The sequence below is a fragment of the Pongo pygmaeus genome, chromosome 2, assembly GCF_028885625.2.
Source record: "Pongo pygmaeus isolate AG05252 chromosome 2, NHGRI_mPonPyg2-v2.0_pri, whole genome shotgun sequence".
Taxonomy (NCBI): domain Eukaryota; kingdom Metazoa; phylum Chordata; class Mammalia; order Primates; family Hominidae; genus Pongo; species Pongo pygmaeus.
The window spans coordinates 90,963,006-90,975,862 of NC_085930.1; the positions used below are offsets into that span (position 1 = coordinate 90,963,006).

Sequence of the window (12,857 nt, forward strand, 5' to 3'; positions counted from 1 at the left end):
ACCAGGTGAGTGCCTGTCCCAGGTAAGGAAGAAGCTGTTAGCCACCAATTAATAATGCTAACTGTTCCAAATTTTCAAGAAAACAGAAATCAGAATTGTATTCTCAAACTTCCCTAATTTAAAAAAATGTTGGCAACTGGTTCAAATTTCTTAAGAAGCTGTGAGCCAAACAGAACAAGTTCAGGGGCTGGACTGAACCTTCAAGCCACCAGTTTGTACATTTTACCATTTCACAAGAAATGAGCTACAGCTCTGCACATGTTTCCAAAATGAGAACCCAAACACAACCCATCTCCTTTGGAAGCCAGCCCTGAATAGCTGGGCTTCTCCTGAGCGCACATCGATCATTGTAGTTGTTTCTTCTAAAATGGACAGTTTCCTCCTGGTAGAGATTTGATTTGATGGTGTCAGCATATGAGGTTCCCGTCATTTCATGACATGTCTTCTTTCAGGCCTGATGGAATCGGAACTGTGACTGTTGAAGAAAAGGAACGTTTCGAAGAAATCAAAGAGAGGCTCCGAGTTCTGCTGGAAAATCAGATTACACATTTTAGGTAAGGATCTGGGGCTGGAGAGCTTTAATTAGGAGATGAGAGTGGGAAGGGAAAACTAAAGGACTTAATTTTCCAAAACTGTAAATCTACCAGAGGATACATTGGATATTTAGAAATAACTGGGTAGAACAAGCAAATCAATCAGATATGGTTCTGCAATAACCAGGAAACTTTGCATTCTTAAGTTCATGTTATTTCTACTTAAAGAACAAATTCTTCCATGTTTGAGCTGACCCTGGTCATCAGTCTATTATAAAAAGTTGAATTTGAAGCTTCTTCAAGGTTCCTAAGTAAAAATGAATAAATAAAAAATCTTGTGAATCAGAACATGGTGAACAAGGACGGAAGGCAGTGATACTCCTAGGAGAGTCTCCACTTTTTCCACTACCTCAGAAACAGCACTGGCTGGCAACACAGGGAAAGAATGAACCTTGCATCAGCCTGGGTGGATTGAATCTCCCCTGCATACTCAAGAGAGCCAGCAGATTCTGTGTTTGAGCCTTACACCACATAGCCCACTTCTCCCTTGGAGCAAATTAGGTGTTTTTAGTGCTGTCCTGGTGGTTCTGGACCAGAGATCCTGAAATAGTAACTGAAAAATAATAATAGCATTTCTAATGATTCCTATTTATTAAATACTTCCTGTATACCAGATACAGAACTGGAGGCTGGAAAAGTATTAACTCATGTCATAACAACCTTGTAAGGTAGTTATCATAATCCCCATTTAAACCAGGAACAAAATGAGGCTGAGAGAGGTTAAGAAACTTGCCCAAGGCAATCCAGCTGACAAGTGCAAGAAGTGGGATGCTTACATAAGATAGTCCAGGTTTAAGTAGCCATGCTAGTCTCTCTGTCCCATGCACCGTGTTCTGAAGGGCCGGTGACAACCTGAAACCAGTCACTGGAACTTGTAGTGGTACCTGACATAGTTTTTTTCTGTGCCATCAAAATCCTCCTGGATAAATCTTTATTGATCATACACTATATGTAAAATGCATTACCAGTAGCAGACAGTCCATAACAATAGGAAACCGCAAGCAGGGAAGTATAGCTAGCAGAATCAAGAATTTGCTCTAAATCCACTTTTCTATTCCATATATCGATCTTTTGGGGACTTAAGTAAGAGTATTTGCATTTCAGCCTGTTCCAACTAATACTTTTTTAACTCCAGTCTCGATAATAACATATAAGGTCACATTTGAGCTAACAAATAGTTCTCCTTCACAATAGAAATCTAAACAGAGCCTTATGTCACCACTCTGAATATTCTTTTCTGCTGCAGACATTTGCAGAGTCCCTCTTTAGTCATTATTCACACATACACATATATACATTATATACACACATATATGGTGTGAATTCAGATTAACATAACACAACGTGACAAAATAAAAAGCATTTTCCATTCCTCAGAGAGAGTTGCTATAGGAATCAAATTGCAGCATATTTCATGCTAAAATGTAATAATTTAGGCAACCTGAAGAATTTTGTCTTTTTTAGGTATTGCTTTCCATTTGGTCGACCTGAAGGTGCTTTGAAAGCTACTCTCTCACTCTTGGAAAGGGTAAGACTGAAAGTAAAAGATAGATCACATATATATAAAAAGACATAAGCATAATTGTAATGAAATGTTTTGGTTGAATGACCTAGTTGTAATTTTTATAGGATTTGTTTACCATTCATCAAATATCAGAATAGAAGTGAGGAAACTGCCAAAACTCTTGATACTTTATCTTCAAACTCCCAAATAGGATATACAGAATATATGTTCCTAGCCCTTCCCTGATTCATGGACGGCCTTTGCCAATGCTTTGCAATTCTGGTGCTTTCTCTTTAAGCATGGCTCTCAATCTGTATTAAGTCACAAAGAACTGATTTTAAACTTTCATGCTTCTAAGAAGTATGGATGAGTGACACATTTGCTTGAACCTTCTTAATAATCCCTCTTTCTCCTACTTGAAGGTTTTGATGAAAGATATTGTTACCCCAGTGCCACAAGAGGAGGTAAAAACAGTCATCCGTAAATGTCTGGAACAGGCTGCGTTAGTCAACTATTCTCGGCTCTCAGAGTATGCCAAAATCGAAGGTAAGGCTCCCTTCTGCCCCCACTTTTGAATTTAAATTTTGATATGCCTCCCTGGGGAAGTCTTTCTCTTTTCTCAAGGGCACCCGAAAACAGTGGTCCATCTGAGTATATTAAGCTGAAACCTGGAAGCACCTGAAATGTCGAAGTTTCTTTGGCTGTGGCCAAGTAAATGAATTAAAAGACATTACAGGGGCTCAGAAAACAGCCTTTGTAAGGGAACAATATTGAAAACAGGATGTTATCAGATAACTAACTTCCTTCTGAGAGTCTGTGTTGGCCCTAAGTATCGGCTCTGTGGCTGACGTTTTCCTATGAAGGAGTTCTGTAGAATTGCCCCCTTCTTTAAACAGAGGAAAATAAAGCAGTCTGTTGTCTGCTGCTGATAGCATTGGAAGCAATACAAGAACTGAAAAGAGCAAGATCAAGGTTTTGCTCTTTCTTGCCCCCGAAAGTACCTTGTCTTTTGGTAGTGTTTCAAGCTCGATGGCAAGTTAGTGCTGAGCCATCTGTGATGGCTCCAGGTTGGCTTTAGATCTCATTCATTCTTGTTACTCCAGACCTTAGATGCTTGTTACCACTGCCCTCTCAAGTTTTAGGGAAGCGGTCACTGATGACCCAGTAATCACCAAAGGTGCTTTGAGTAAACTCTACTTGAGAAGATATGGTTCTTTGGGACCTATTCATTCACGAAAGTATTAATCACTTTTCATTGTTACCCTGTTGGCTGCTATAGGGTGATTTGAAAGCCACACCCAACTTGACCAGTGGTGTAAGTGTATAAATGTGGAAGTTCTGTGTGCAAAACTTGATGTGTCCGCATTCTGGAATCTGATGTTCTCTCACACGTGAAACATGACACCTGACTAAAACTAGCAAATGCGCATTGTCTGCCTCAAGACAACTGGGGGGAAAAGAAACTAACCAATCACTCAGACCCCATCACTTACTCTGCCAAAATCCTTGTTTCCTTAGAGAATTAGGTTAAGATTATGTCAAATTCACAGTGTTCTGTACATTACATGTCCTCCCTCTCTCAATTTTGTCTGTCTGACAATGCAAATTGTGTACCAGTGGTAATGAATTCATTGTTATGCATCCAGGGAGAAACACTTAAGAATTGGGCACCAAAAGGATGTTTATCAACTCTTGACTTGGTAATGAGTGACAAAAATAGAGGAACAAGAGGTCGTTAAAGGGCTATATTAGCAAATAATTGTTCCAGCATTTACTGTCCCAGGACGTAATGATTGGTTGTATTTGGTAAAGTCAGCCAGGTACCTAACAATTCTAGGCAAGGCCAGAGATGGGATGGGATCAAGAAACGTTCTGTTGCCATGGCTGCTGCCTCATAGGTCTTGGTCTAGCTATTACTAGTCTTTTGGTAAGATCTGCTCTCTTCTTTCAGATAAATCTATCCAAAAACAAACTTTAAGATCTGTAAGTAAAAATGCATTCATTTCCAAAGTAGATCAGCTGGTCTGTAATTTCCTTTTGTGCCTCAATTCTTCTTGGTTGTGTTAATTATCTTTTGCACTGTGACTTTTAGGTCTGGGGATTCTTTGAAGAAACCAATTCTTTTTTTCCCAACTCTCTTTTCAGAGAAGTACCTCATTCCACACTACCTGCTCTCTTCCGCTTCTCTCCTTCCTTGTCCGTGATTGGCTCAGCCACTTTAATGTGACCTCTGCAAAAGTGGCTGAGACACCAATTTCAAAGCATGCTGGGATTGTTAATTGAGACAACCCAACATCCTCTGGCTGCATGTATCAGGTTTTCTTTCATGGACATAGTCCACCACAGGCTGAGACATTGCAGCCTGAAAGATATTACTACCAGACAACTTTCTTTTACAAGGCTCTGATCCTACCCTCAGAGAAGAAATCTTTCATTTTTTACATTTGAGCTCCTCTGTGAGAATTAACAGCTTTGTTATCTGAGAATTCTGGAAAGAAGTTGTAGTAATATTGCTGGAGACTATGTTTATGAAGAAATACCTCAAAAGCCTTAGATACTAAAGTCTGAAATCCTTAGTATCTTGGAGCCTTAAATCAATGAAATTTTGTTTCCCTTTACTCATGATGTTTTGGTCATTGTACTCTTGCAAACAGCTCTAAAGAGACGTGTAAAATCATGGTCACAATCTCTCTCGTGACTCACGGCATGCTGAATGGTTAATCCAGTAGATCTCCAATTTTGAAGCTCCTTTTTCTTTTATCCTGTGTTTATCCCAAAATACTCTGTGGCTATTTTCCTTTGAGCTAATGTAACGTTTTCCTCTAACCTATGACCTTTAACCTCTTTACCTCTGACCTAAGCCTCTTGCATGCCCAAATCCTCTTTTATAGGGAAAAAGAGAGAAATGTATGAGCATCCTGTCTTCTGCTTGGCCTCCCAAGTGATGGATTTAACCATTCGTGAGTACCTACCACCTCCTCACCATGCTGTCTTCACTCTTTCTGTTTTCATTATTTCAAGAAAATCCAGATCCAAACCAACTCACTCTCCTTGCTTCAAGTTTTTTAGCATTGGCTTGTCTGTTGGTTCTGTCTGTGAAACCCAGTGTGAGAAGTCCAGTCACTTTTTATCAGCCTAAAACAGGTTAGACAATTAAGCCATTTGTTTGTGATAAACTCAGATTTGTCTGTAAGTTTTTCAGTTATTCTCTGTCTGTGACCTGAATGCATTTTTACTTTGCTTGTGTGTAACCCTAATTTGTAAAGTGCTTGTCACTGGTACACAATCAAAAGGTAGCAGCTAGGCTGGGGAGCAATGCGTTAGGTGTCAGATAAAGGACATTTGGGGCAAAATCATGCCTTCTTTTCCGTGTTTAAGATGCCAAACTATTGCGGGTATGAGATCACACCAGGTGGTCCATTCTCTGTAAAAATTAGATCTTATATACCTCCTGTCTGTTCTCTATCAAGCTGGGAAGCTTTTCCTTGTTCCCTCTGGAGATTTTGACTTGTCCTTGTCCTCTAAACTTTGCCTAGAACATATGACTTAATTGTCACTTGGAGACTTCATGTATGTTTCATAGCTTGATTTCACATTAAACTTAATTTTACTAATTTTCTATTTGTGCAGCATTTTCCACCTCTGTGAAGGAGCCTTTTTTGCTGGCCCCCAAACTTCGGGGCGGTGGGAACCCAAGGGCAATCTTTTCTTTCCAATATCATGTATCACACATAAGTGGGGGGCATTTTGGTCCACTTGCTCATTAATTCTGCATATGTGTTCTTGTTTCTCTCTCTTCTCTCCTTGTTGTGCTCTCTCTTTCAAATAGAGAATCAAAAGGATGCAGGTGAACCAATTGTATATGCATTATAAATTATCAGGACTGTTGAGTTATATTCAGTTTTTGTTTTCGTTTTTCAATAGCTCCTTAAGGTATGTACTCCCAGAGAGCCATGTGGAGTTGCAATAATACTTAAGGAGTTAATTTGTGCTGTCTAAATACATCTCATGCCCGTTTGATGTTGACCTTTATAGAGCAGAACTTCTGAAAAGGCATAAGATTTAAAGGAATAGAATTCCGGTTTGCTGCAGAGCTTCATTTCATCCTTGGTTATAGGATTCCAGTGATTTGGCCTCATGTGCATTTTTAAAAAAGTTATTTAACCAAATGAATCTTCCTCTTTGTTTTTCTTTTTTTTTTTTCTGTTTTCTGCCCTATTGAGAAGTTTGTGTTCTTTGATGAATGTTTATCAGCCTAGACAGAGAGAAGTTGTATCCATGTTGTTCTTGTATGTATCGCATGATAAAGCAGGAAGCATGGACAGGATGACCAAACAGGGGCTGTTGCTGGAAGTTTTATTAGAGGAAAGCTCTTGGAAAGTTCTGGCTTTGGAAATTTTCTTCTTGTTTGGTCCCAAAACTTCTGATGTTATTTTGAGAAGAAGTCTGACTTAAAACTTTAATAAATTAGAATAGGGATCATCGTTTTTGTAGTCTAAAGGGTTGTCAAAAATAACTATCAGTTAATCCAAATTAACAGTTGAGCACATTTCAAAACATTTCAGAAAGCATTCCTGAGCACATTCCAGGCATAGGGCTACCAATAAGTATTTGAAGACTCATAAACCTATGTTCAAGACACATGAACCTTTCTCTCTGGTAGGGAAGATATTTATTCAATCATTTATTCACTCATTCATTCATTTATTAGACAAATGGTTAGTGGGAGCCTACCCTGTAGCGGGTACAGTGTTAAAAGCCAGAGACTATGTAAACAAGAGGGAAACAGCTATTAGCCTCATGGAGTATACGTGCAAATGGGTGTATATATGTAAATCAGTATATTGCAAGGCCTATTGGTAGAGTTATGTGTAAGAGGGATGGGGCATTGTCAGAAAACCATGGAAGTCTTCACGAGATGGTAAGGATTGAACTGCATCTTGAGAGATGAATTGGAATAAGCGAAGGGGAGCTAGGATTGGGAATGCAAAGTCATCCTACATCAAGACAGTAATGTGTGCAAATATGTAAAGCCAGATAGCTAATAAAAAATAATGAATGCTTCTTTAATGCATATCATGTTCCAGGTATGATTCTAAGCATATTATTAACTTATTTCTCCTCAAAATCCCTTATAAGAGGGAACTATTATTATTCCCATTGTAGAGATGAGCAAACGGAGGCACAGAACTTAAAAAACACACATCCAGAAGTATAAGTAGTATAGCTGGAGTTAGCCCAGGCAGAAGCCACGCTTTTAACTACTCTGTAATTAATTCAACGTAGCTTCAAAACAGAGTGAAATGATAGTAGTGGGTGGGTGCTGATGATGGCAAGGTAGGCAGGCACAGGACTTCAAAGGTCTTTCTATGCCATAATAATGCTGAGTTCAGACTATATCTCATGGTTCAAAATTTCTTAACTTGAAAATCATGCCAACTTTTGCATGCATATGGATTTTTTCAGAAGAAAGATTCCACAGGTCTCAGCTGCAAAGGTGATGAAGAGTCATTGAAGGCTGTTTATGCAAAGGGATGAGTTGGCGGTTTATACTGCAGAAAAATCACACTAGCAGGAATTAAGAGAAAGGACTGAAGAGAGGGAATAGGGTAGAACTGGACTTAAAAGTTGAGGTTAAAGCAGAGATGGGTTTGAAGCTTGGTATAGTGAAGCTTTTTCTAAGTATATCAGGTCTCAATTGCAATCATAATCATAATTACTTCTTTCCTGGCCGTTAAATGTTTTTTTTTTCTTACCCCTTCCCTCCCTTTTCAATTTTCTTAATGAGAATAGAGCATGAATTCATGGATAGGTCTACATAACCAACTGTATGGAGGTGGTAGGGCACCACCGGAGTTACATGTGCAAATTGTAGGGAGGTGGGTAGAATACTGGGGACTGAAATATGGACAGCTGCTGAGTCCTTTAGTCAGACTATGCTTTAAGAATCTACAGAGCTATGCAGATGGCATTTTGGTGGACTTATGCTTTATGTTTGGTGGCATTATTAGAAATTAAATGTTCAATTTAATTACAGTACCTCCAAAAAAAGATGCAAAAGCCTGCTAGTCTATGAAAGAAAAGCTGTGACTCCTGCAAATGAATTCTATTATTTTAAATACATTTCCATGTAAACCGTCACACATTCTGAACCCAGCAAGCTCTGAGAAAGTCTACACTACTATTGCTGTTTTGCCTCAGTTCTTGGCTAAATACTTGCATAATTTTCTGAGCATCATAACGATTCCACTGGAATCTGAAATAAAACAACTTTTTCCTCCAAATATGCCAAGGATTTGCAAAATCAGACAGATGATGATTTGTAGATAGACAGCAGATAGATATAGACAGAAATAATTAGGTAGGCAGGCAGATAGATAGATAGATAGATAGATAAATAGATAGATAGATACAGAAATAGAAGGTGGGAGGAAAGGAGAGGAGAGAGGGGAGGGAAGGAGAGGAGAGTGGGTAGATAGGTGGGTGGGTGGGTGGATGGATGAATGATGGGTAGGTGGGGAGAGAGAGAGAGAAGAGAGCAGCCACCTATGAACCTATGGGCCTTGGCCCTGTGCTAAGGGCTTCTGATTCAATCTTAACCTTAGACTCATCAAGAAGGCTTTATTTTTGCACCCTTTACAGATGAAGGAGCTGTGATTCAGTGAGGATAAGTAACTTTCTGAAGCAGGATTTGAACTCAGGTCTGTCTAAATTTAAATACCCTGCATTTTTGTCTCTTTCTACCATGTAGACTTTTTGGCTGATGTGGTGAGCACTTAGACAATATCCATTCATTCAGTGGATAAGGTCAAGTATAATACCTACCACTTTTTACATAGGAAGACTACAAATTAACAGAGCAGTCCTTTCTGGAACTGGATCATTGACAAAATCTTTACATTGTAAAGTCTTCCCAAGGGCAGTTGAGATTCCCCAAGGTTGTCCAAGAACTGAGAACTTTTCTTCTTTCCAATTGACAGAAACCTTCTAGATCAGGTCAAATCTATCCAAAGGACTTCCAGGAAGATTCTGTGATGTTGAGGTTTTGTATCTTTCTCTGTCTCCAGGCAAATTTCCTACAGATCTAAGGCTTGTTGAAAGAGAGAAAGAGAACCAAGCTGGTAAAACTCACCAACACATAGAGCCAAGCCACCACCCCACTGTCTTCCACAAGGGACCAATAATAGTGAATCTCATCCCCACAAAATGGCCATTCTGAGATGAGGACCATCTCATGCTGCATGTCTTATACATGAGGGACTAAGTGTTTCTCTTTTATTTCTTTTTTTCTTTTTTTTTTTTTTTTTTTTTTTTGAGACAGTCTTGCTTTAGAGTACGGTGATAGGATCCTGGCTCACCGCAACATCTACCTCCTGGGTTCAAACAATACTTTTGTCTCAGCATCAAAAGTAGCTGGGACTACAGGCACACATCACCATGCCCAGCTAATTTTTTGTATTTTTAGTAGAGATGGGGTTTTACCATGTTGGCCAGGTTGGTCTTGAACTCCTGGCCTCAAGTGATCCGCCCACCTCGGCCTCCTAAAGTGCTGAGATTACAGGCATGAGCCACCACACCGAGCTTTTCCATCCTTTTTGTTTCAGTGGTGCATAAATCAGGGTTTCCAAGCCCAGATTATTCTGTGGACTAGCACCTCATCTATACTTTACAATAAGTGGGGAGGACAAAGAGAAACATGTTTTAAACACTGTCACCAAGAAAGATTTTGGAAAAAAAAGGATGTGTTAAAATATGCTGTGAACCCACAAATATGAAACCAGTGTCTCTCTCTTCTATCAGAAAAAAAGATGTGATGCTGCAGATTATGATAAAAATTGTTGTTTATTGAGAATTTAGTATGTGCTAAGTAGTTATGCATATCTCATTTAATTCTCACCATGACCCTGTGAGATAAGTGTTTTATTACCATATTTCATTGAATCTAAAGGGCCATCAGTTATAAGCTGCGCCATTCATATACTGTATTGTGACATGCTATCAAACATAAGATGCATCCAAATTTCAGAAATGTTAAAATGTGCCTCTTACTTCAATACAATAAGAACTTATGCATTCGTGCATGGAAATCCTGAAGTAGAAAGATGTTAAGTCACTTCCCCAAGGTTAAACATCTGGTTAGTTGTAGAGTCAAAATTTGAACATGACCTTGTTTAATTCCAAAGTCCCCATTTTCAACTTCTACACTATAAAATGCTTGTGATTTGTTAGCAATGAAATTGTATAACACAAAAGAGGTTTCTTGATCATTGACAGGTGAAAAATCAAGGCCTGGAGAAAAGAAGCCAGGTTCAAAATAAAATGAGTAGTCAGTGACTCTCCAGTCTCTTGTCTTATGTGCTATTCAAGAGCCATTACCACCCCACCAGGCTGCCTTACCTTTCAGTCAAGACATAACAGCCCTATCCACAATCCATTAACTGGTCTGAGCTTCCAGTAGGACACTCGATGACATCCAGCATCCACATGTTAGAATCATATACGTGCAACTCTAAGAAAACACTACCTCAAAACCAGCCTGAGCCCTAAATGATTTGTTGTACCTCAAATTCAAATCCTTATCTTGCCTCCACTGGGCTTTCTAACCTCTGTAACCTCACTTTTATTTCCTGTAAAAGGTGCTAATAATATTTCCTCCCCCAGAGAATTATTGCAAAGATTAAAATACATATTCTAAATGAATCTCTTAGCACAAAGGCCTGGCACATAGTAAGTGCTCATTATATATATTAATTTATTATTTGTTTGAAAGTATTTAAAAGGATGTTCTTCCAAGTTGAAATGTATAGTATAAAGATATCATTTGATTTCAGAAATGAATCATAAAACAGCACTTCTTCAACTTTAATGTCCATCTGAATCACTGGGGATCTTGTTGAAATGTAGGTTCTGATTCAGCAGGTCTGGGGTGGAGCCTGGGAATATGCATTCTTAACAAGCTTCCAGGTGATGCTGAAGCTGCTGATCCAGGGATGGTACTTTGAGGGTCAAGGGAATATAAGAGGTATTCAAATTGTCTTTTATGATAAATTTCAAATACAACATTGCAATCTTCATATATATTTGTTAAATACCCACTAGCTTCCAGGAGCTATGCCAGACACCAGGGGAGTGTGTGATGAGCAAAAGCAGTCATGCTCCCTACCCTTGTTGAGCTTAAAAAAGAAAACACAGGCATGAAACAAGCAACCACAATCTGATGATGATAGTAAAGGGAACAAGCAAGGTGTCACAGGAGTGCAGTATAAGGGGATTTTACCCAGGCCAGGGTCTTTGATGCATTGCAGAGCAGGGGATAGTGCCAGAGAAGGGCATGATGTAGGTCAAAGACTGGACCCCCAAGAAGAACTGACTGGGGTGTTCCCTAGCCTTGTTTCAGTGTTTGCCTCTATTCATCATCCCTCCAGATGCTCCAAGCTCCTGCCCAAGACAGCTTCTGGCAACGTACATAAAAGTTTATTTGGGGACTAAGTGGGTACTTAATAGTACTACTGAATCAGAGAAAAAAAGAACTCAAATAGCCTAAGCAAGAAAAGAGAATTTTTTTGGCTTAGGAAGCTAGGAAATCCATGGAGGAGTTGGTCTCAGAAATGAAAAATGTTCATGTGTTTTCATATCTCCAACTGCTGACAGGCTTCTTTAATGTGACTGGAGCTAATGGTTGAAGTTTGGCAAGCAATATGGCCACAAATAGCACCAGCCTTTTATCCTAGCTAATGACTCTGGAAGAAAAAGAGCATTCCTCTCCAAGCAACTGTATACAATTCCAGAGAAGGGCCACAGTGGCCCAGCTTGGGTCACATGCTAACCCCAGAGCCAGTTGTAGTACCCATGATGGTATGAGGAACTACAGTTGGCCAGGTGTAGCTCATGTGACTTCCCCTGAAGGATACTTTCCTTGGAAGTCCCACCAAAATAACATGGAATAGAGAAGGTAACTCCCCTGAGCAAGGTTCTTGCACATACAAGGACAGATTTCCAACACAATGTCCATGCAGAATTAAGCTCACTTTTCTTATATGCAACAGCTCAGCCCGAGGAACAAAGCCTGAGTTGGCATACAATACCAAATTAGAGAAGAAAAACCATTACAAGAGTGTTATTTCTTTAATTTAAATTAATTTGTATTAAGTTAAATAAAATTATGTTTAATTGTCTTAAATAGTTTTTGTTTTTGTTTTTTGAGACGGAGTCTTGCTCTGTCACCCAGGCTGGAGTGCAGTGGGGTGATCTCGGCTCACTGCAACCTCCGCCTCCCGGGTCCAAGTGGTTCTCCTGTCAGCCTCCTGAGTAGCTGGGAATACAGGTGCACACCACCATGCCCAGCTAATTTTTGTATTTTTAGTAGAGACAGGGTTTCACCATGTTGGCCAGTATGGTCTCGAACTCCTGACCTCATGATCCTCCTGCCTCAGCCTCCCAAAGTGCTGGGATTACAGGTGTGCGCCACTGCGCACAGCTGTCTTAAATAGTATTTAATTGCATTAAGAAACCTGATGTTATTCTCTGGCTTGGAAGTTTAAGTTATGATGTTTACTATTCAGAATTCAGCTTAGTACATTTGTTAAGTAACCAGGGACTTTGGATAAGAGATAAGAGTTCCTGTGTAGTTTGTATGTATACTGAAAACACAGAGCATTTTATTTTTCATGAAAGCACTGCATTGGACAGGATCCACTGAGGATTCCCTTCTACCAATATTTGATGACCTACCCTGGCCCCAGCACTGCTCTAGGCCCTAG

At 39.5% G+C, this 12,857-nt stretch overlaps 1 protein-coding gene across 8 annotated transcripts in view; it reads left to right on the forward strand.

Annotated features, from left to right (window-relative positions):
- The window catches only part of CADPS (calcium dependent secretion activator), a 472,988-nt gene that overhangs the window by 351,364 nt on the left and 108,767 nt on the right, over positions 1–12,857 (forward strand). For 3 of the 8 annotated variants that reach the window (XM_054482473.2, XM_063661888.1, XM_054482476.2), the window contains exons 14-18: positions 453–554; positions 2,058–2,121; positions 2,520–2,643; positions 4,989–5,057; positions 5,927–5,944. In XM_054482473.2, the coding sequence (XP_054338448.1) occupies positions 453–554; positions 2,058–2,121; positions 2,520–2,643; positions 4,989–5,057; positions 5,927–5,944 (377 nt within the window). The remainder of the gene's footprint in view (positions 1–452; positions 555–2,057; positions 2,122–2,519; positions 2,644–4,988; positions 5,058–5,926; positions 5,945–12,857) is intronic. The other 5 variants (XM_054482477.2, XM_054482474.2, XM_054482478.2 and 2 more) reach the window with 3 other exon arrangements.